Source organism: Acomys minous (assembly GCF_964271855.1).
Source record: "Acomys minous genome assembly, chromosome: 2".
In the NCBI taxonomy this organism is placed as follows: domain Eukaryota; kingdom Metazoa; phylum Chordata; class Mammalia; order Rodentia; family Muridae; genus Acomys; species Acomys minous.
The window spans coordinates 129,089,624-129,112,502 of record NC_140484.1 but is presented as its reverse complement, the minus strand read 5'-3'; the positions used below and the strand labels follow the sequence as shown (position 1 = coordinate 129,112,502).

The 22,879-nt window shown below is 48.7% G+C and overlaps 1 protein-coding gene across 12 annotated transcripts in view; it reads right to left on the bottom strand.

Moving 5' to 3' along the window:
- The window catches only part of TENM4 (teneurin transmembrane protein 4), a 720,654-nt gene that overhangs the window by 251,419 nt on the left and 446,356 nt on the right, over positions 1-22,879 (bottom strand). For 11 of the 12 annotated variants that reach the window (XM_084773614.1, XM_084773618.1, XM_084773619.1 and 8 more), the window contains one exon: positions 16,854-17,063. The exons of the other annotated variant lie outside the window; for it this stretch is intronic. In XM_084773614.1, coding sequence (XP_084629740.1) covers positions 16,854-17,063 — 210 coding nt within the window. The remainder of the gene's footprint in view (positions 1-16,853; positions 17,064-22,879) is intronic. 12 annotated transcript variants of the gene reach the window in all.

The window sequence follows — 22,879 nt, the reverse complement described above, 5'->3', positions numbered from 1 at the left end:
GAGGAGCCTGCTGGATGCAGGTGCTAGGCTGGCAGGCATGGGAAGCAGGAGCCGCCGTTGCCTTTCTGAGCCCACCCCTAGGTGTCTTGCAATGCAGAGCAGGCTCTCTCCCCAGGCTGCCTTGACTCATTCTCACCTCACAAAGCTGTCCCTGACGTGGGTAGGCCCTGCCTTTGACAGAACCCAGGCTGCGTTCCTGACCTGTCTTTATCCGTGCTCCTCTTCTGTAAGCGGCAGCAGTGTCTGATCTCCTACTGTGTGCTGGCTTCATGCTTTCATGCACAGACTTCACTGGCTCCCTGTGATACTTGTGTGATGCAGTTATTTTGTGCTCATCCTCCACTAGCGGGAGACTTTGGGGATGAGGCCCTTTAAAAGTAGAACCAGAACAGTGCAGTTAGCTACACTGAAGACACCGTGGACATTGGTAGACCAAGCTACCAGCAGTAGACCTTCCCCCATCCTATGGTAGATCTTGGTGGTTTTCTAGGTGCAAGCTTGTAGCAATATGGGGCAGCCCATCCTCAAAGAGCTGATGGGCCAAAGAACTGCCTCATTCCATGATTGGGAGGTACCAGTCTCCCTTGATCTGCTTATCTTTTCTGAATCCCTCTTGCCAATGACGCTCTTCTCCTCCCACATTAGAATAATTATCTTAATAATGCAAAAGAGAAAAACAATGCTCACTCGGTAAGGGAGATACCGTGTCTAATGCTCCCTGGCTACACATGGGAAAGCGATGAGCCAAAGCCTTTCCAGATGTTCTAGAGTTAGCACTGGGCACAGCATCACCTGTCTTTGCAAGGGAACTCCTAGAAATCGGGGAGACTTGTGGCCTTCCAAGTGTAACATGAGGGTTTCACCAGACCTTTCATCTAATGAGTCACTCCCTTCAGAGCCTGGTGTAGGAAGAGGAAGAGAATCTCTCTTCCTGGCCCAGAAATGGCATCGGTTCCAGTTCTCCCCCTACAGAGTGAGGCTTACACAGCTGTCCTCAATGAACACACTGCAGGTGACAAGCCCTAAGCTGGCTTCAGCCTGCAAGTATGCAGCACCCCTCAATCTGGCTCAGGAGGGGCCCTGAAGGAAGGCAGTGATTTCATACCCTAGTTTCCAGGCTGCTTTCCAGAAGCCCGAGGGATGGTCCAAGCGGCATCCTGACTTTTGGAAGTAGTGAGACAAAGCCAGAAAGGCCACCCTCGTGTGGTGGTGAGGGTTTGGGGTAGGTGTGAACAGGGGACGCCTTCCTATCCCGGTAGTGAAGTGATCAAAGTGGAAGTGCTGACCCTCACCTGCTGGGGCTGGGGGGCGGGGAGGGGGCCTGGAAACAAGCTCAATTCCCTTCCCACTCTCAACTGTTTTCTTTACATATTACTTCCTCTGTGCATGGGGGGACAGTCACACTCAGCAAATGACATCATTTAATTGACACTCATAAGATCTCATCTGTGTGGAGCAAGGGAAACTGGTCAAGGTACATCCAAAAGCTATATTTTCCCTTAGCGGGAAACTTCCTAGATCTCTGGTGATAGTATAGATGGGGCTAGCCCACTGGATGGTCTGAGTGACTCAAGAATCCAGAAGCCCTTATGACTGTCAAAACTATAGTCATGAATATACCTGCCCAAGGAACTGGGGTTATGACCCCATCGGTAGAATTTTTGCCTAGCAAGCATGAAACTCTGGCTTTGATCTCCAGGATCATTTAAACAAGGTATGAGTAAGCGCACCTGAAACCCCAGCAGTCTAGAGGTGGAGGCAGGAGGATTGGAAGTACAGTGCCACCCTCAGCTACATAGAAAGTTTGAGGCCAGCCTGGGATGCATGAGATCCTCTCTCAAACAAAAGCAAACCAAGCCTCTAGATACCAGAAGCAGAAAGCTAACAGAAGATAAGCAAACTTTCCCCTTTCTCCTGCTCTGTATTGGAAAAGCTTCTATGTAGTAAGTACCCAGTTAGCCAAGTATTTTATCACGACATGTCTGTTCACATACAACTTCTGGGCACACCTGCTGCGCAGGGCGTGAATGTGCCTGTGGTACAAGTCTCATGGCGGGACCACCTTCTCACACCTGCCCTTGTAAGCACTCACATTGCTACGTGCCTTGTCCCATAGGAGCCAGCAGAGCAGGTGGCTTTAGTTTAAGGCAAGGGAAAATCCAGAGGACCTGGAGACTTTCTGGGTCCGAAGTGCTAGTCATTTGGGATGAAATGGCCATGGTTTTAATGCTTCGAAATAAGTAACCAAACCTGTTCTAAAGCCACCTGGGTCAAAGTCCTGATGCTGCAGAAATGAGCAAGGCACCTGACTCCACTGTGCTCTGAACTTGCTTGCTTCCTTCTCTCCTTGGCTTAGGACAATCAGTTCCCTCAGGCCCTGTGTGCTTTGGAGTGACAAATGGAAGCCCTTCAACTCCCCCAGAGCTGGAAGGATTCATCTCAAATGCACCTTCAGAAGAGCTGCAATCAGAGTGCATTTTCATCATGGGGGGTTGCGGGGTTGTGGGCAGAGCATTGGGTGTTAGCTGCCTCCCCTGTCCTCAGTCTTCCTGCCCACGAATAACTCTGGAGAGACAGGTCTGGCCCTGAGGCAGCGTTCAGTCTTTCTCAGATTTGGGACCAACCGTGGTTCTATTCATCCAATTCCTGGGCTAGAGTCCCTCACAAATCAGTCACTGCCCCCTCATTGCTGGCCTGGGAATGTCATACTCTGTTATACCAACGAAGCTACTGAGGCTCAGAAAGGTTTGCTGGTCTGTTTGGGCCATTCCATTAGTAAGCAGCTGAGGTGGTTTTGGATCTAGGCCTATGATATTTCAAAGCCTCTTTCTGCTTTTCTGAGACAAAATGTCCTAAAAGGATAAAATAAAATTGTGTGTGTACGCGTGCACACGTGTGTGTGCATGCACGTGATTTCCCATATGATTTATTTCCTATTAAGAATTGTACTTTGAAAGCCAGAGATACCATGCAGTGGGTAAACATGCTGTGGCCAAGCCTGATAACCTGGCTTCATCCATAGGATACACATGCATGCACACACATGGATAAGGAAATCAATGTTAAAAACCCCAAACCCACTTTTTCTTTGACTACCTTTCAGATGAAAAATAAACAAACCAACAAGCAAATAAACAAACAAACAAACAAACATTTTGAACAACTACTTTGTCCATTTCTATGTCTTGGACACACTCTGACACACTCAGAATGTCAATACTAAGTGTTCTGTGCACCCAGTAACTCACTACGTGTCTGTGTGGGCTGCCAACAATGTGGTAAATATTTTTGAGTTTGAAGGCCAGAGTGAGAAACCAACTTATCCAAGGTCACACAGCTGCAGGAATCCAACTCAGAAACAAGGATCCTTGGTACAACGCCCCTTCCACTACCATCCCCCCCCAACCCCCACTGAACCCCCCTCCCCTGCATATAACCACAGAATGCCGCAGCTTCAGGGTCTGATTGGATTGTGGTCTGAGCTTGAAGTAGGGAGACGCATAAAGCAGTGTGCTTGGGGCCTGGCTGGGAGAGCAGAAGGGACCAGCAAAGAAGTATGCCCAACTGCTTCCCCCTTAGCAGACTTCAGAAAGGAAAGCGCGCCTTCGCAGTCCGGAGCTTTTTCATGTTTCGTGTTGAATTGTTTTACGCTGCAGCCATAAACCTCTGACAGAGAGGGTGCAGCGACGGGGCTGACCCAGGTTTAACTGTGGCCTGGCCACTGTAAAGCTAGGGTTATGAGGCTCCCTTTTGGTGCCAAGGCAGTTTAACAAGTGTGAACGTACATAATTCCTTCCAGCTCGGCCTCGGCACAGAAGAGCCATTCCTGGGGTGGGGCTCCCTACACCCCTGACAATGTGGTTCCTATTATCAGCTCTAATGCTTCCCTGAGGTCCCGCCCCTCTATGCCCAGTCAGGCTCCTTTCATCACACAGCCCAGCTTGGGATCCTCTGTAAAGCTTCAGAGCCCAGCAGACAGGGTGATGGACGAGTGGGTGTTCTCTACAAAAGGGGCCTGTCTCTTCTGAACTCTAGTCTCTTCAACCCACACAAAACTTCTACTCTTACTCTGAGAAAAAAAAAAATCTCAACCATAGAGGAAATTTAAAACACTACAAAAACCATCCCTACATTCTTTACCTAAACCAATCCTGGCTAATATGTTGCAGAATCTATATTTATATGTAGTTTTTTTTAAAAAAAGCAAATTACAGGCTCTCGTACATTTCATATGAGCACCCAGCCTAGGAACAGGATGCTCCATAGCCTCAGTATCACAACACAGCAAATTAATGAGAGACGTTGCTGCAAGTTCCACACACACACACACCATAGCCAAAGAATCCCACACTCTCCCTTACAGATCAAAAATAAGAAAACCTGATCAAAATATAAGTGAAATTTGGCTGTGTTTTGTCGGTCTCTCTTAATCTAGAGATGCTTCACAGCTAACCAAATACCCAAAGTTCCTCTTTTTCATGGTACAGACTTCCTAAACAGTCCAGCCTCTTGCTTTGTAGTCTTCCCAGCACTATGGATGGCCTGGTTGTGTTCTCATGTCAGCGTTAGGTTCACCATCTTTGGTGAGCCCATGGGCGGTGTGACCGGCTGCTGAGTCTGTCTCTTCTTACATTTCTTTCTCTTGCCTTTCTGCTCTTCTTGTCTGGCTCTTGTAATGCTGCTGGACCTTGGGCCTTGCATGGACAAGCGCTCTACCGCGAAGCCCCAGCTGCAACCTTTGAGCTTCTTATGGTATTGCCCATAGCCAGCTCCCCCATTGAGCTCTGTTGGACACTGGGTCCTTGATAGAATTAGGTCCCTACACAGTTCCTCCCTTTGTAATTAGAAAGCAGTATGTGACACAGGACCAGCTCTGTGAGTCTGTCATCTAAACTGCCTCAGCTCTCCCTTTGCCATCTATCTTTCTGAAAGGTCAGCCTCCATGCCCTGAAAACACTCCAGTCATGGTCTGCAGTAGCCAGCCAGGTGCCAAGGTCAATAGGTATTTTCACATTTGCTTCCCCCAACCCCCGGCTTCTTAAGTTTCTCTTTAATTGGACTTAAACACCTAAAGATTTAACATACTATTAGTTAATGTGTCTGTTTGTATGTATGTATGTATGTATGTATGTATGTATGTCTTCTTGATTCCTGAGCATGGTTAAACATTGATGCTCAGGCCCCTCTTAGCTCAGTGTCTGGCACTCTATAAATATCCCATGTATCTTCATAGAATGAATGAATGAATGAATGAATGAATGAATGAGCCAATGAGCGAGTGAACAAATACATCTGGACTGAGAAGGCTAGGCTCTGAGCTCCCAGTCTTCAAACAGAGGATAAGTTTAGTTTTCCTATTTTGAAAATAGAAAAGCCTAATATTAAAACTGTTCATTAAATAGGATCTTAGTCAGATGTTAATGTAGGGGGAGTTGGGCGGGGCTGAGCCTTGAGGCCAATAACTTGCTTCGCTGGAGATGTGTTTCCCCGGAAGGAGGAAAGGGCCATGCTGCCAGGGGAGAAAGCAGAACTGGAATCTGCTGTAAAAGGAGCAGCTGGAATCTCGTCTGTCTGTCTGTCTGTCTGTCTGTCCGTCCAGGCTGGCATGCGGGATGGCCCATTAGCCGGTTCCCCTCTCATCCCTTGTCACAACATCCCTTTGATGAGGCTCCGCATTGTCCCAGGCCTTCTCCTGCTGGGCTGTGAGCACCTCTGGCTGGTGAGCAGAGGGGGCAGAGGGCTCCTGTGCTGGGAGGGACTCAGGGCCAGGCCGGATAAGTGATGACCTGAGAAGCCAGCCCATTGTGCTGGCCGCACGGGGCCCCTGCCCCCTTGCCATTAACTCACCTCAGGATAAAGGCCATCACCAGCTCAGACAAATAAGCGGCTCAGCCAGACCTCATGCATCATCTTGTCACCCACACAGGGGCTCAACAGGGGTGCCTTAGAGCCGAGAGCACTGGAGTGCAGCTCAGCAACTTCCATTCAGCGGGCTTCTGATCAGGGCTGAGGGATTGGTGCCAAAATGCACACGCAGCTTTGCCCTCCAGACAAGGGGCCTAGAAAGGAAACCTCTGATCTGCTTTGGAGGTTCCCCTAGATCCTATGGCTTCCTAAGGGGGCTGTCAAGAAAGGAGGACAAAGGTTGTTAGATGACCAAAGAAGGAACTCAATGGGGCAAGAAGAGACTGGGTTGAAAGGCCAGGCGCACTGGTGGGGGTTGGGGAGTGGGGGGGTAGGCGGGGGGGGGGGTGCAGCTTGCCACCTGCTGTCTGTGTGATCCTGAAGACTATTGTATCTGTCCGTGGCTTAGTTAGCCCAGTACACAGAACCATAGCAATGTCTACAGTTAAAATTTCCTTTTCAGACTTGACACAAGCTGGGTGTTTTGCTAACGCTTCTCACTTGGTGTTCTAACACCAGGAAAAGGAGGAAACTCAGATGTTTGGTCATTTGCTAATCATAGCTAATACAGTAATGAATCCATACTGCACATCTCCTTTTCTAGAACTTTCTGGTCTCTTGGCAGATTCATTGGCGATATGGGTGTGGGTGGGGCGGAAAAGGCAAAGTACCCAGCATGGCAGCCATGTCCCCGAGGAGCTTGGTGATGGGACCTGCTTTTTTGCCACACAATCTGAGTGTGACTTCAAGCTCTGCTCAGTTCCTTGGTGAGTGGGCTCCAACATGAGCTGAGTACAGGGTGCGGGGTACAGGGTGTGGGGTAGCACCCCTGCCTTCAGATGGCACTGCTTACTCCATCCTTTCATCAACCCTAGGAAAATGGAGTTTGCCAGAGAGCTGCCCAAGAGAAGGAAGAAGGTAGAGTGGGAGAGGGCCTTGACAGTGGACCTATTACACTAGCTCTTACTCCACAGACATGAAGAGAGCCCTGCCTCCCAGGGGACCTTAGTGTCTCTTTCACCTAGCTGCTCATAGAGAACAGGGGTGTGCTTGGACCAGAGCTTGCATCCTAGCAAAGAACACTACAGCACACATCAGCAAGAGACTCTTCTGTGGATGAAACACTTTTAGACCCCAGCACGAAGCTGGGGGTATCTGTCTACATATGTAGGCAACTGCCATGCAACATACTAAAGTCAGGCCAACCACCGGCAAGAATATATATGAAACAGGGATCTTCCCAGTTTGCATGGAACCTCTGTAGCTCTGCCCCCTGTGAACCCCCTTTGTTGTCCTCTCTGGTGCCTGCCTGCTTTGGGGCTGAGCTGTTGAAGTTAAGTAGTCCGTATCTCAAAGCCTGTGAGGCTCTTCTCCATAGTCAAACAAACCCTAGCACATAGCACATAGTATATAAAGCCCTAGGCACATAGTTCGTCCTTGATCATGATTTGCCCAATTGAATTGTGTCTGAAGGCTATGCAAGCTGCTTTCTGGGCACAGCGGATGGTGTCTTCAGAAACAGGTAAACACTGGACAGAGGGATGGAGGGATGGGCTTTCACTGTAGGAGTGAGGCCTTGAGCCACCAAGATTGGGTGTGGGAGGCATCACTGTGGTTGAAGGGAAGGATGGGAGGGAGGCAGCAAGCCTGAGAGGATGCTACTGCAATGGGAGGGAGGCAGCAAGCCCGAGAGGATGCTCCTGTAATGGTTCAGGGCACGAATATCCTAGGAAGCACTACAAGCAAACAGGTAGGAAGCATCTCAGCTTTTCATTTCTTTCCAGGGTGACAGCAGATAGGTGATCAAACATCAGTTTAGATACAATAACCATTCACCCTGAAAAAAATACCCCCTATTTCTTTCTAATAAGTAGGGGATGAGGCCAAGGGGAGAGCAGGGGGCATAGAGCACACTGATGATAGCCTGTTCTTCTTTTGAGACAGCTCTAGGCTGTTGTCCTTAGTCCCCTTTCACAGATGGCCACTGGGCAAAACAGGAGAGCGCCCTAGGTCACACAGGGAATGGGGAGTAGAAACTTGTTCTGTATAGGGTGTGTACCTCAGAGAACTTCCTCTGGGGCACTGAAAGAGAAGTTTCTGGAAGTATAAATAGACATACTACTATCATGAGCTGTTGCTACAGCTTTCCAGAGTTATTTAGAGAAACATGATCTACCAGGAGAGAGGGAAGGGGCATAAATGAATTACCAGTCAGTTTCCTTTCCTTTCAACTCCATAGGGAAGGCCGCTGGCCAGAAGGAAAAGGCATCATGATGCCACACTAGTGGGGACCAGGACCAGTGTAGAAACTATGGCTAGCAATTCAGCAATGGTGATGTTCTTAAGACCCTCACGCTCTCTTTGCTTAGTTGCTGTCTTGGGCTCCTTCCTTCCATCCCAACCTGAAATCTTTGGAAGACACCGGGATGGGTGGTGGGTGGGTGGATGGTGGGCTGCCGGCTGAGGACTCCTGGGCAGAGTTATCAATTGCTGTGGCTCTTCTAAGCCTGGAGGGAATGGGGTGACAGGATTTGCCTTCTTTCCAGGATGTCTGGACCCTTCTGTACTACAGAGGGGCGGGAAGAAAACCAACACTCACCCAGCATCTCTGATAGAGGAAACAGCTTGTTTTCTCATTTGCACAGCAATCTTGTGAAACAAATAAATCTGACAGAAGAAGAGCTAGGACAAGAAGAGGTTGAACAGACTCCGCATGGCCACCCCTCACAGCAGAGATCTATGCACACCCCCGCGCCAACCCATCTTTCCTTACCCTGGTTCCACATCATGCCATGTCTGGTTCTTCTGGCCTTGTAAAGCAAAGAGATTTAAAAAAAAAAAAAAGCTGTTGAATCTCAAACACCTACATAAATAATGGCAGTTCAGAGGAAGCCACATGGTTTCCTGGTCCACACTGGGAGCCATTAACCAGTAATGGGGGATCCAGCTGAGCTCAAAGCACCCAGCTCAGACCTGATGACAGGGGCAGAGGGCCAGAGACAGAGGGGGGAGGGTGGGAACAGATGGCCTGCAAAGACCAAGCATAAGAGAGGGAAGAAGACTTGGGTGCTTGGGAGCAGCCAGAGACATTTATTCTCAAGGTGGGAAGGCTGCTCGGGGTGGCACAAAATGCTTGGACAGTGGTCTAGAAAAGGCTGCAGAGCTCTGCCCCTGTCATCAGCGTCTGCTGAGAACAGCTGCTAAGTATTTCTCCCATGGTGAGGGCTTCCTTCTTCAATCCTTTTCATGAACTGATGGAGGAAATCTCAGCTTGGTACCTAGTGCGTGTTTTAACAGTCAACACTTGCCAATGTCTCTGTTGAGCAGCGAGGCAAGGCTCTGCTCCGCAGCCTTGAGCAGGCATGCCCTACCTGCTCCCATTGTGTTTATTTTGACAGTTAGCTTCTATTTATGGCCAATCATACACTTGCCATATGGCAAGGGAATTGTGGCACCACTACACAATTCCCTCTTAAAACAAGGAAATTCAGTTAAAAAAAAAAAAAAGACCAGGGGAAAGGGACAGTTTAAAAGAACACAAAAGAAGGTGTTTGTGAGCATGAGTCCACACTGTGACAGGGACACAGAAACAAGCAAGGCCTAGAAAACGTTGATTGAGTCCGATTCTCTTACTGCCCAGACCCAAAAGACAAGACTCCTTCAGGGTGGCATAGAACGTCAGGGATGGGCAGAGGGATCACGCAGGTGTTGTCTTGATTTGCAGTCCCCTTACTAGTGGAAGTCCATGCCAGCTTTGGGTCTGGGCAGCACCATCAGCTGAGGTTTGTAACTGGGCAGCAAGCTGTGCAAATGGCAGTGTGCTTCAAGGGCTGGACTAACTGTCATACAAGTCAAATGGACCCAAAGCTGCTCCCCCCACCCCACCTCCACCCCCAGCACACAGTGCTCGTCTGGTCCCAAGCTCAGCCATCCTTGAGGCTCTGGATCTGAGCGTGAGGCTCATGGATCTGAGCAGGCTTTGGGGAAGGGGTCTGCCGAGAGTTAGTTATGCTGACTTCCTCACTCTCCCTGACCTCCTTCCCGGCTCCTCCTCTTCCACAGCTTGGGTACTCAGCTGTCAGGAGATACTCTCAGATGTGCTCTGCTGTAAGTGAGGATTCTACAGGTCCAGCCACTGACCTCTCAACAGGAGCCCAAGGCGGGCTCTTTCCAGATGGGAAAAAGTCAGAACGCATGGCTGGCATGCCTCCTCATGGGGCGGCCTCGGAGGCCTGCGATCCAAACAGGCCACACGTTGAACTATTTTTGTACTTTTTAATACAACTGCATTTGGGGAAACGAGTGGAAAAGGAATGGCAGAGGTTGCATTCTAGTCACGAAGGGCCCAATTAGAGCCCCCCCCTGCCCCCCAGTTCTCCCAGGACACTGGGCTATATTAATTCAAAGTGTGACTTGTTTATTTTGCAGGGTCAAGGAGAAGCCTTACCTCCTAGAAAGCCAAAGTGGCAATTAGATTATAGTCACCAGAGTTTGCCCGAGGTAACGCATGAAAAAGGGCTTTGTAAACTACATAAAATAAAAGTGACCCTGTTGAGGGCGTCCCTGCTGCCCCCAATTAGGGAACATAATAGTTTGTTCCTGGTGGGGGGCATAGGTGAGCCCTGGTCTAGTTAAGGAGGCACCTGGCAGAGGACAAAGAACATAGGAGCTGAGGCCATACTGGACCCTGACTGTACCGGGGCCAGCCCTCTTTCTGGGACCGTACATGGCCCTGTGGCCTGGCTCGGATCGCTGCTCCTGGGGATGGTTGTGTGCCACAGGTAAGGGGTGCTAGTGGGAAGAAAGAAGTGCGGACATTAACTGATCTTATTTTTTAGTACAGCTGTGGCTTTTCAAGATTGAAGTGAGGAGCCAGGCACAGTCAAAGCTGCCCTTCCCAAACTCAGAACTGGGCCAAGAAATGAAACAGAGGCAGGACGGGACTGTGTTCTGAAGGCACTGAGCAGCCAAAGTTCACTGTTTCGGGAGAGGCAGCTCAGCCAGTAACATGCTCCCCTCCCCCCCACAAGCATGAGGGCCTGAGCTTGGTTTCCAGCACCCCCATACAAAGCTCAGTGTTATTGTGGACACTTAACAGTCACAGTGCCGGGGAGGCAGAGACAGGGGGACCCCTGGTGCTCAGTGACTAGCCAGAGACACCCAACTGGTGAGTCCCAAGTCAAAGAAAGAAGAAAACATTGCTAAGGGTGACGCCCCAGGTTGTCTTTGATGCATACATGCACTGCACGTGCACACAAATGCCCACACACCTTAAACAACAACAGCAACCTTGAAGCTGAGAACGAATGTGGGCATGGGCAGCCATGCCTGTGATCCTAGCACTCGGGAGGCTGGCATTGGGGGGAATCACAATTTCAAAGCCAACCTGAAAAACATAGTAAGGCCATGTCTCAGAAAACCAAACCAAGCCGAACTAAACCACAACAGCCAACCAACCAACCAACCAGTCAATCTTGTTTGGTTGTCAAATCTGTCTTGAATTGACATGAGGTCTGGAGTTAGTCTGTCCGTCCGTCTCTCTCTCTCTCTCTCTCTCTCTCTCTCTCTCTCTCTCTCTCCATTTATTTCCACTAGTATAAACTATCTGTATGCTTTACTGCAGAGACGGTGATACTCTTGGTGATGGGAGGAGTTTCAGGATAAGTACAGAGTGTGTCCTTTCTGTGAAATCTGAAAACACTGGAATCTGCAAGGCATGTGGTTCCACGTGCTCGTTTAGTTTATAAGATCGTTCTGCTTATGGCAGTCTTCACCTTCATCTCTCTGAACAAAGTCCACCAACACTTAACATGTCATCGGGGATGAATGAAGAAAGGAAGGAATTGGCTTCCCCTCACAGCTTGTGTCACAGGATTTTTTTTTTTTTAACCAACAAGTGTCTTTTGGTGCAAGAAGAGTCGAAAGAAGCAATGGACAGAACTGGCAAGAGAGCTTTACACAGCCCAGCAGACTTTCTCTCTGGGAACGTGTCAAGCAGTCAGACCCAAGCCCTGGGACTGCCACGGGTTCCAAGAAATTCATAGCGATAGAAGAAAAACAACCTGGCTGGGCACGTCTCTCTGTCATTAGAAGCAGGCATCATTTTGCCTTCTGATCTCACAAGTTGACTTAAAAGGACCCAGCAGACTCTCCTGGGAACCCTCCATAGGTTCTAAATTAAGTTGGATTTTTTTTTTAAAGGAAAACACTTTTTGGAAGGACCGTGTATGCATAGCAGTGTTTCTCATTTAGAAAGAAAAATAAACACCCCTCTGCTAGATTGGAAGTCAAAGCAAAAATAATCCCAGCTGCCTAAGACCTAAGCAAGTCAATGAAAATGCCAAACAGTCTTGCTGCTGGCCAGGGAGGCCTTTCTACCACCAGGCAGGAAGGACCTGGAGCCTGGGGGGAAGCCAAGGACACACGGAGGGTTTTGTTTTGGGGGATCTGCAACAAAATTTTATGTTGAAAATATCTGGTCTGATTCATCTATGAAGCCCTTAAAAGTTCCCATGAAAATATACCACAAAGATTCCATGGTCTGAGGCAGGCCTAGAGTTCCAATCTGAGCCTGTCACTTAGAAGCCCCATGAGGCAGATGAGGGAAAGGAGCTCACCTCTCTGGGCTCCTGTTGTTCCATGAGACTGAAGCAGCTCACAGGGTAGCTAAGAGGAGTCAGTGACTCCCTAAGATAAAGGTGCGGGGTGCTTCATCAATGTTTGTGAGGTGAGTAACAGGAATCAAACAATCTGGAATTCTTTAAAAAGAAAAAAAAATTCATCCCAGCTCCAGTGGGATTCCTACTGTCTTCAGTCTTGCTCTGGATGTAGAAAGACCCAAATTTGGCATTAGAAATAAGACAGAAAGAGAGATCCTGGAGGCAAGTGTGCTTTAGATTTGAGTCTTTGTCTTCCAGTTGGCCTGTGATTAAGTCACTGTCCTCATCTCTGGGCCTCAGTTTCCCCCAAAGTCAGATGCAAATAAATTGAATCTCAAAGCTGATAACGGCCTTTAAAGGAAATGTGTGCATACGGAAAGTGCTCATCAGATGCACGGTCTCTCACCCTCCCCTAGGCTTCGGGGAGCCCTCCACAGTCTTCTCAAGGCTCTTTATCTCCTGACCCTGTTAAGCCCTACCTCCAAGTTCCCAAAGCCCCCTGGATTCAGAATTTAGATTAGCACAATGGATGAAACACTGTTGATTCTGGACGTTTCTATGGGGTTAGGACAGGCATCTTACTTAAATCCTAAGCACTTCCTGATCTCCCGGACTGTGACCAGTTGATATTTTGGTGAAATCTTTTCCTATTCACCCGGGTGACTTCTGGACGAGTGCCCTGGGGAGGATTAGGATTGTGTGAGGACAGAAAGAGAGACTCCCTCCGCTCTTCTTTTCCGTGGGGACAATGAGCTGCCCGAGAAGCCCCACACTTCTCTCTGCACTTTACATGGGGGATTTCTGCAGGGCACCTCTGAGGCCTCACAGAGCCAGGTTCCAGCACTGGCTGGAGCGGACACAGCTGCTGGTAGTGAGTGACTCCGGGGGTGGGGGTGAGGGGGGGGGTGGGGAAGGGGACAACTAGAAGGCAGCCTGGGCCCTGAGAAGGCTGGTTCCAGGAGGCTAGTTCCTCCCCCAACACCTCTGGAAACCACTGGAAAGTGAGAAACCTCTGTGCTGTCACGCTCCAGTAGCGGGAGCAGCAGCCCGTTGCATTTAAAGTACAGTGGGAATGAAGTCGGGGTGAAGGGGCTGTGAGCCTCCCTGCCTAGGGTGGCCTCAAGCCTCAGCTCGGTAGCAGAGGGTGGTATATGGAGCTAGGGACGTTTACTACCATCTCTGTCATTTTCTGATCCTGCCCAGGGTCTCTCAGGCTAGCAAAGTTCTCTGTCTCTGCTTTATATCCCCAGTACCCAGCTTTGTCACTTTAAAACTATCACAAGCATAGCAGGGCTTCTTTACCTTGCCATGGAGCAGCTGACTGAGGGGATGGGGACATTGCCTAAGATGGCACACTGGGGACCTGGCTTGCTCACTGGGTCATTTACTCACGTATTAACAGGACACTGCATAAAGAGCATTTGTAAGGCCATTGCCTAAACTGCTGAAAGTGCTGCTGGAATACGGATTACATGAGAAAGTCACCTTTCACTTTTCTGGATCATCTTGGGTGTAAACAAGCATCCTTTTGTAACTAGCAAAATCGATAAAGGTAATTTCATTTAAAATATATTCACCGCCCTCCTTAAAAATCAAATAAAGCCTTGCAGACATTTATTGGACCCTCTATGCAGAGACTGGCTTATTGTCACCTGTACCAGCAGGACATTCCCATGCTGGGCTTCAAGGCCAGGAAGACAATAGGTGGGGCACAGCAATGGGCTCTCAGGGAACCTACCCCCAGAACGGCAGCCAAATCTGGACCCAGACTCTCCCTTCCCACAAGGGACACATTTACTAATGATGCTTAGGGTGACACTCTCAGAGCAGAGGCCCCAGGGAAGGAATCCATAGTACAGCAAGGCCCCTGGGAAGCAGGAGCACCAAGGAAGAGAACTGAGCAAACAGCTGTAGTCCAAAGGCCTCCTGTGGTCCCTGCACATCAACAAAGTAACAGTGCCTCAGCCTGCCTCAGAGCATGTGACAAAGGTGTTGCTCCGGGTCAGTTATTAGCAAAGGGACGGATTAAGGACTTTCATCTTTTGTCTTCTTTTTTCCTGCAAGGCTTATATACTCCAGAAATGAATGAAGAACATTATCATTTATCTATCAATCTATCTATATTTGTTCTGTATATGTGCACGATTTTACCCCCCCCACACACACGTAATTTTTCTTCCTCATTAGGCTCATGATGGTGACTGGCAGAGGCATGATCAGTACCACATGGCACTAATGAAATTAGAATACCTTAGAAACTGCTCCATCCCTGACAAGATGCCCTGAGGCGAAACAGTGATTTGCCAAGGACAAAGAGCCGGGTGGACCACAGAGCTGGGACTCAGGCCTTTCACCCCTACTCCAGGGTTTCTTTCAGGATGCTCTGGATCAGAGGAAGCCCCAAAGATATGGGGCCCTGGGGTGGATGTGTGCAGGGCCTGTGTGCGCATGCTCTGATTAGCTCCTGGAGACGCTCCAGTGGTGTTCACTGTGAAGCCTTTCACATCCTTCCAAGTCAATGCCTATTCTGTGCCCAGGGTCGTAGGTATAAAGGAGTGACAGCAGGCTCCCCAACTCCTACCCAGGACTCCATGTCCACGTGGTGCCATCAGTCCAGAACAGTCTTGGCATCAAAGTCTGCCCCACCTGACCAGCTCTTTCTCACCCAGCCAGCATCTCCACAGGAAACAGTTTTAGTTCTCTCAGGCAGTGAGGAGACTTCTCAGTCGCCCTGTCACCCAACATGCTAGGCTCCATGCCTCCTTATCACCTTTATCTGTCCACCTCTGTTTCTGAGAAGAGAGAGAGGGGGGCCTCTGGTATTTCTCTCAGGCAGCTGAGTGCTTCGCGGTGTGTGGAGAGCTTTCCCAGAGACACTCTGTATGCCCTCTACAGGGAAGTGGCAGCTGATGAGATAAGCACTACCATTTACTGAACCCCCCACCCCAGACCCTATGGTGCTGTTCACTGTGCCCTGAACACCACATTTCCTGCTTTCACATTTGAAGACACTTGGGGGGAGTCAATGAAACGTATTCAAAGTCCCCAGGCCCAGGGCTTTGATTGGGTGCAGAAGTGTCCACCAACCACCCTGCCTCATGTTTCTCTCAATCTCGGGCTCCTTTTTCCCCCCCGGAATATGGCTTAGAATGCAGTTCCATATAGGCACTCATAAGATTTACTTTACTGTAAATTATGTGTACCTCTGTGTATGGGTAGGCACACGTGTGTACAGATGCCTGAGGAGGCTAGCAGCATTAGAGTCCCTGGAGCTGGAGTTCCAGGTGGTTGGGATTCACCTGACTCGGGTGTTGGGAACCGAAGTCAGAACATCTGAAAGTGCAGCGTACACTACTAAGCACAGGACCATCTCTCTAGCCTAGACAGGCGTTCATAAGGGCTTGCCAAACCAATACGCACCCTCCCCTGGTGTTTGTGGGAAAAGCCTAATTTCTTTTCTTCCGTTAGAATCGTGAAACTTTGGTGCCATTATTGTGATACCAAGTTCGCTCACACAGTCCTCCCCCCGTAAGAGATCGAATCCCCTGCAGAAACATCTTTGAGGAGAAGAGCACTGGCTGCTCCTGGACAGATGGGCATCTCGGGCCAAGTGTGATAGCATAGGATCAGGGTGTGGCTCTTTTCACCACACCCTTCACACCTCCTTTCCTTGAGGAAAGCGGAGGAAAGCGGAGAAAAGGAGCCGAACCATGGGCAGACCATGTAGAAACCCAGCCTTTTTGCCTGTGGCAAGAGTCAGCTCTGCAGCAGCCTGGAACTCCAGGGTAGAGAACTTTGAAACAAAACAAAACAAAACAAAACAAAACAAAAAAACAGCTTCCAGCTTCGGGCAGCATCTTTTCTCTAAGTTTTCTTATTGTTAATGAGGGGTACTGTAATACTCCTTTCTTGATAGCCTTGTGAGGAGGAGCTAACGAAGCAACAGGTGGCTGGCTGTGCCTGGCTTGGTCGCTTTTTGCATACAGCAGCAAGCCAATTGGTGCAACATGTCCCTCCACTCTCCAGTTTGGGTGTCTCTGCCTGGTGTTTAGTCTCCTGTACCTCTGTCTCATGCACCTGCCACGGAACAAAGCCTTCTCCGTGGGGGCAGAGACAGGAGCCTGCTACCTCAAGCCCACAGAACTGCCCAGGTCCCTGCCTGCACACAAGCCCCACCATGCACCAGGCCGCTCCGCCCCTGCAAGCTGCAAGCGGCCCAAACAGGCATAGCCCACCACAGAAGGAAAAGCAATAATCCATTAAAAGTTAGCAAAAGAGAGGAGCACTTACCGTTTGCCGCGACCCCCAGGCTGGCGGAGCCACTTTTAACTAAGAATGAATTAGGGACAAACTCTTCTTCAGAGTCTGAGTCCGGGGTTGGCTGGGCCACACCGTTGCCTAGCAACCGCCTCTGGCTCTCATTGGCCGGAGGGGAGGGGGGCGGGGAGGGGGACTGCTCAATAGGGGTTGATGAAGCAGATGAACAACGCAAGGGAGCACCTGCGGGCCACAAAGACAAACACAGACAGAAAAAAAAATAATGAAAATCGATTTCGAGGCACACGGGGAAGGGGAAAACGAAATAAAACACGCATCAACGGAGGAGGGGGCTCTGAACGCTATGATCCACTGCACGTGTGGCCTGGGCAGGGACTGTCCCTGTGCAGAGAAAGTTGCTGAGAGCTCCTTCTGAAGAGCAGGGAAGGCCCACACGAGTGGGACTAGTAAAGACCACCTCGGAAACAGCAGGAGGGTCTTCGTTGTTTAGCCTTTCTTTGACAGAGGCCGGAAAACCGGGAGGTGTCTACTGCTGACTGAGCTTTTTTACAGAACAAGAGGCTGCCCTCTATGAGCCGCAGCGCAGCGGCCTCTGGTAAAATGAGCAGCCTGGGCTGAGTAAAGGCTTGAGCCCCTGCGACCCAGCCATTCTGTGATGTCACTGAACTGAAATGATGTTCTTATTAGTGAGATTTGAATCCAACTTGCCTGAAACAAGTCCTGGGCCTCATAAAAAGGTAGTGAGAGCTGGAAAAAATGACCTAAGGTTCTCCACCTATAGTGGCTTAGAATTTCAGCGCACCAGTGTTTTAGTTTTCTGAGGATCTAACATTTTATGGCTCTGAAACTCTGACATTCTTTGCAAACGTCTTGAAATCAAGAGTTTTAGACGTCTTACTCACTCCTTTATCCTCAGATCATAAGGTAATGCCAGGCTCATGCAAAACGCGGAAGAGATATTTGCCACATGTTACAATGTAAGAGATCTGGCATACCAGGATGCTTATGTTCTGATAGTTATGACAATAATACCCTGCCACATTAGGACAGTGGCATTCTGTGAGGTCCAAGAGGCAGAGCCTCTGACTGAATTGCTATGATATTGAGGAGCTAGTGTATAGTTCTAAGGTTACAGCTTCCCACGGTTCTGTGAGCAAATTCCCAGCTCTTCAGAAGGAGGAGGGGACAGCTTGGGGACATTTATAGTCTTGTCTGTGGAAGACCTTTCCACACATGCAGTACATCAGGTACAAAGGGGCACATAAGCACAAACACATACAAATATACAGTACAACACAAGCATCACCCGCCAGCAAGGGCGGTTATTTTCTCACACTTTGGCAGAATATATACAACACAGTCATATGTGGCCATCTCTGCAAAGGGACTTAACCTCAGGAAGCCCAGCCCAGCCCAGCCCAGCCCAGCCCAGATGGGTCATCGTAACATTAGGAGGATCCTAAGAGGCACAGAACTTCTGATTTCTGGGGGGGACACATAACAGAAGGCCCCCCTCAGTTCACAGCCACTAAATCCAGCAGTGTTTTACAGATTCCACCACGTTAATTTGTCAACCCCTGAGCTTAGCTGCGTAACAACGCTTCCTAGAATCGCTTCCCATGGTGACCTTTGGCTGGTTCACTTCGGAGCTTCATCAAGGACAGTGGAAGTAGTGGGGAATCAATGACCAAGGTACATTCTTTGGGTGGTTTTTCATTCTGGGTCTTGGTTTCTTTTATCCAAAACCTTTGGACTATGGTTCAACTGTCCAACCAGTATTGCAGAGTCACCACGCGAGCCTTCCTTGGCACACATAGCGGCCACCACCGTAGGGCTGAGCACACCTTTCAGCCTTACCTCTCCCCACCCCCATCTGATGCCAGTGTTTGTTATATTTCAAACATCTGCTAGTGTCTCCAACACTGAAACGCACAATACATCCTGTGGGCATGGTTCACACTTTGAGCGTGCTTCACAAGTTTAACAGAATTGAGGTTTACATCACTGCCTACTATTTTATTAGTTCTACAGTTTTCATGGGGGGGGGGGGAATGACTTCCATTTGCCCATTTGGAAGCTGTCTACTCCCTGTACACTCTGATTTTTATGCTGCTGCTGTGAGCACTATAGATGATCTGTGTGAGTCCCCAGTGTACTAGAGCACATAGGAGCCTAGGGTCAGCGCTCATCCAATGGTTTAGAAAATTGAACAAAGCCATCACACAGGGACCCCTGTTGGCCCCTCTACAGTCTCAGCTTTTGAACAACTTTTCTCTGCCAGGCTGTATTTATTAAGTACATATGTACTCATTTCCTTGTCTTTTGTTTCTTCAGTCTCCAATCAGAACCTCTGATGAGCTGGGCCATAACATATCAAGATGTTAGAATTTCACCAAAAAACCAAGAAGGGGACTATGTTGTTTCAGAGTGCTTAGGGACAGCTCCCTCAGTAGACGTGTCAAGGTTCACCAGCGATACAGTTACAGAGCTAAGTAAAGTATTCTACCTCAAGCTTTAGGGCTCGTGTTCAAGCACAATGCTGTGCATCCCTCATGGCTTCTCGCCTGCCTCTGCTCCCCTGTCTTGGCCGTTCCTTGGGTTCTGGGGTCTCTCTGAACACTCATCACTCACTGAGTTCCCTAACGAAGGGTCAGACCTCAGTAGGTTTGGGAAGTGCCTGTGAGGTACAGACATTGCTAGAATCGTGCTTGTCACCTTCTTCTCATTCATTGGCAGCCATTAAACTCCAGTTCTCTCCAGGGTAGAGGTGCCACAGAGTAATTTCCCAATAGTCAAGAAAAAAAATCATAGGAAATATTTGCTTGGTCAATTCACAGATTTCATGTTTCTCTGTAGCCTGTGTTTTAGGATGCACATATCATAACAGCTGGGATGTGTGGATGGAAAGGCATACCTGTTAACCTTGGGCTTACTTATTTATTTTTACTAGAGCAGCAGATGTCTGAAAATGTACAGTAAACAGTGCTTCGTCCTACAGACATTGTCTACTGCCAGCCTGGAAGATGAGGGGCATAATGGGGAGACCCAGCACTGAACAGCCTGTGGGAAGGTAGGGAAGAGGAGCGTGCACATGGGGCCTAAAGGGAGGCGCGGGTGGGACAAGCCAGTCAGAACACCAGTCCTATGTAAGGGATGAAAGGCTGGGGTTCATTTCACTTAGGAAGTGAGAAAAATTCCAAGGAGCCATAGAAGGTTACAGTGGACAGAACATGGGGGTGAGCACGCTTGGCAGAGGGCAGGGCACACAGACTTAAAGCCCCCTTTCTTCCACTGCTCTCAGCAATCTATCTACCTAGGTTCACGTCTTGTTGTCTTCAGAGACCTGCAGAGGCGTGCAGGTTGCTCTTGCTCCCCAGGACTAGTCACGTGTCTCTCTAAGTGTGTGAGCGTGCCCAGCTCCTTGCTCCGCGTCCATCTGGAGCGGACAGAGGTGTCGCCTCCGAGCCTTGCACCTGCTGTTCATTCTCCACGGAGCCTTTGTCCTCTTGCTAACCACCCACTTTGTCTTTGTGGTTCTAGCTTATCCTCTGGGCCTAACTCCTGCGACCTCCTGTAGGAAGGCCTCCCTGCTGCTGCTGCCGCCCTAGACTTCACCCCATCGAGGTGCTCCCCTGAACACCCTGGATCCTCCATGTTGCAGCGCTCTTCTCTCTGGAGTGTTTAGTTGTTTGTGCCCTGCACCAGCCTGCCTGGTCTCTCTGTTAACCTACTGCCTGGTTTAGTGTCTTCTCTAAAGAAAGCACTCATCAATATTTGCTAAAGTGAACGGGAGGAAGGATGTTATCTTGATCTCGAGTAGCTTTTTAGGGGTTCAATTCTAGAAAAAGAAGATCAGACTGTAAGTGGAACGTTATGGATGCTGTCCGAGCAGGAAGGTGACAAGCCCAGGGGGTGGTCTGTAAGCTTACAGTATCTGCTCAGTCACCCAGATTTTCTTCCGCGTTCACAGTTCAGTAGGATTTCATATGTCAAGATGTCCCTGGGATTGTCCTTAGAGTGGGGCCGGATGTGTGTTTATGTAGCCAATAAGGATGTCTGATTCCTGGGGTTCAGGTATGCCGAGGGGAACCCAGAAGTATAGATGCTGCTACTGTGTTTATGGACAGATGGGATGGTGTGGCTAGAATGAACTTTCCCATGGCCCATGCCAACAACCAAAGGGGCCGTAGAAGGGTGGAAAGAGTCATGTCAGTTTCTTGGGGGAGGGGAGGGAGAATGACTATTTTAATTTGAAACACTTAGGCAGACAGAGAAGAAACATTTGGGCTTTTAACATTAGCTAGACATTTGTTTTTATGGCACTCAGTATTTGTGTGTGTGTGTGTGTGTGTGTGTGTGTGTGTGTGTGTGTGTGTATGAAGAACTTACTGTATTAATAAAACATCAGATTACTCAAATTTTTATAATTTAAATTTTTATTAATTCTTATACAGATATATATTATATTTTGAGCATATTTCTCCAGTTCCACCCTACTCTCATTCCCCCCCTAGACAATATCACCTCTACTTTCATTGGCTGTATACATATATGACATGTACAGTTTTGGGGACAGGGTCCCAGTGAATCCAGATTTGGATTGGAATAGGTAAGGGTTAGGCCAAGAGGGAGGGAGAGCAGACACCTGCAAGGTTGGGGTAGAAGATGAGGCAGACATGGCAGAGCTCTTGCTGGAGGCCAGCAATGGGCAGATGCCTTAGAGACAGAGTCATTCCCATGTTAAAGCTTAAGCAATATAGGGTTAGAGCAATAAAGTCACTTGTCTGTGACCATAGGACCCGTTAGAAAACCCATAGCTTCAAAGTTCTTATCACTCAATCTTGAGAGTGAAATTGATGAACCCTAATTGGATTCCCAAGGAGGCTATGGGGAAAGCACAGGGTCAGGGAAAGAGACAAAAAGAAAGCAGCAAGACCGTGGCCTTCCCCTCGGTCAAATCCAGGATCAAAGCCAAATTTTACCAGCCAGGTGACATTCTGTGTCACATCCCATAGTATCTGTCTTCTCGTTTGAAAATCAGAGCAGCCATAGGGAATACAGTGCTGCTGGGAGTTAATGGCTGGTGGCTCACTGAATGCCCAGCAATCTGTTGGCTCTCAACGGATTAAGTAAAAGCTCACCCAATAATATTGCTCTCTCTGCTGGGAGAGACTGGGAGAAGCGGGTTTTGGAAAGGGACAGTGGCAGTTCTGCAAGTGCCTGCCAATGAGACTGTTACAAATTTGTATTATCTGATAATGTAACAAAAGAAGAGGAAAGTGTTTGAGAGAGAGTTGTGATATGTGAAGAGATCTCAGCTCAGAGAATCCTGACATCTAAACCATGTGTTTGAATTGATGGTAGTTTTGTTTTGTTTTGTTTTGTAGCATTTTAAATCCAATGTATGTGCCCTTGTGATGTCATAGCACCTGGGTGGCTGAGGTAGTATTGCTGAGTGCAAGGCCACCCTGTCTCAACCACCACAAACAATAACAAAGCAAAACCAAACATCATCATCATCAACAACAAAAAGAACAAAAGAAAAAGAACCCTGACCTACCTATAACTATTAGTACACCAGTTCTTGAAGGAAACCTTTTAGCATTCTGGATTCTGAGAATTACTCTGAGGTAGACTAAAACTGTGTGGCATTAGCTGATGGACAAGTTTATTTCCCTCAAAGAAGGACCATTAACAAGATGATGTCTTCCCCACTCCCCAAACACTTCGTTTAGCATTCCTGAGAAATCCATTTGACTGCCCAAAGGAAATTGTATTGATCAGCGTTTAACCCCATCTAGGCAATGGTAAGGAATTTTTTTGGCATGTGTATAATGTTGAAAAGTGTGAGCCTCTATCTGGGCAGTTTCAGTTGTGGCCTGTTGGGGAGGGACAATCCTGGCAAACTCCCTGGGTCATGAGAAGAGTTTCCTAGTAACCTTTGACCCAGAAGCCCTGTAACATGGAAGATGTCACTCAAAAAAAAAAAAATGACATGTGAAATACACATACAGAACACGGCAGAGACTATCTGTGTT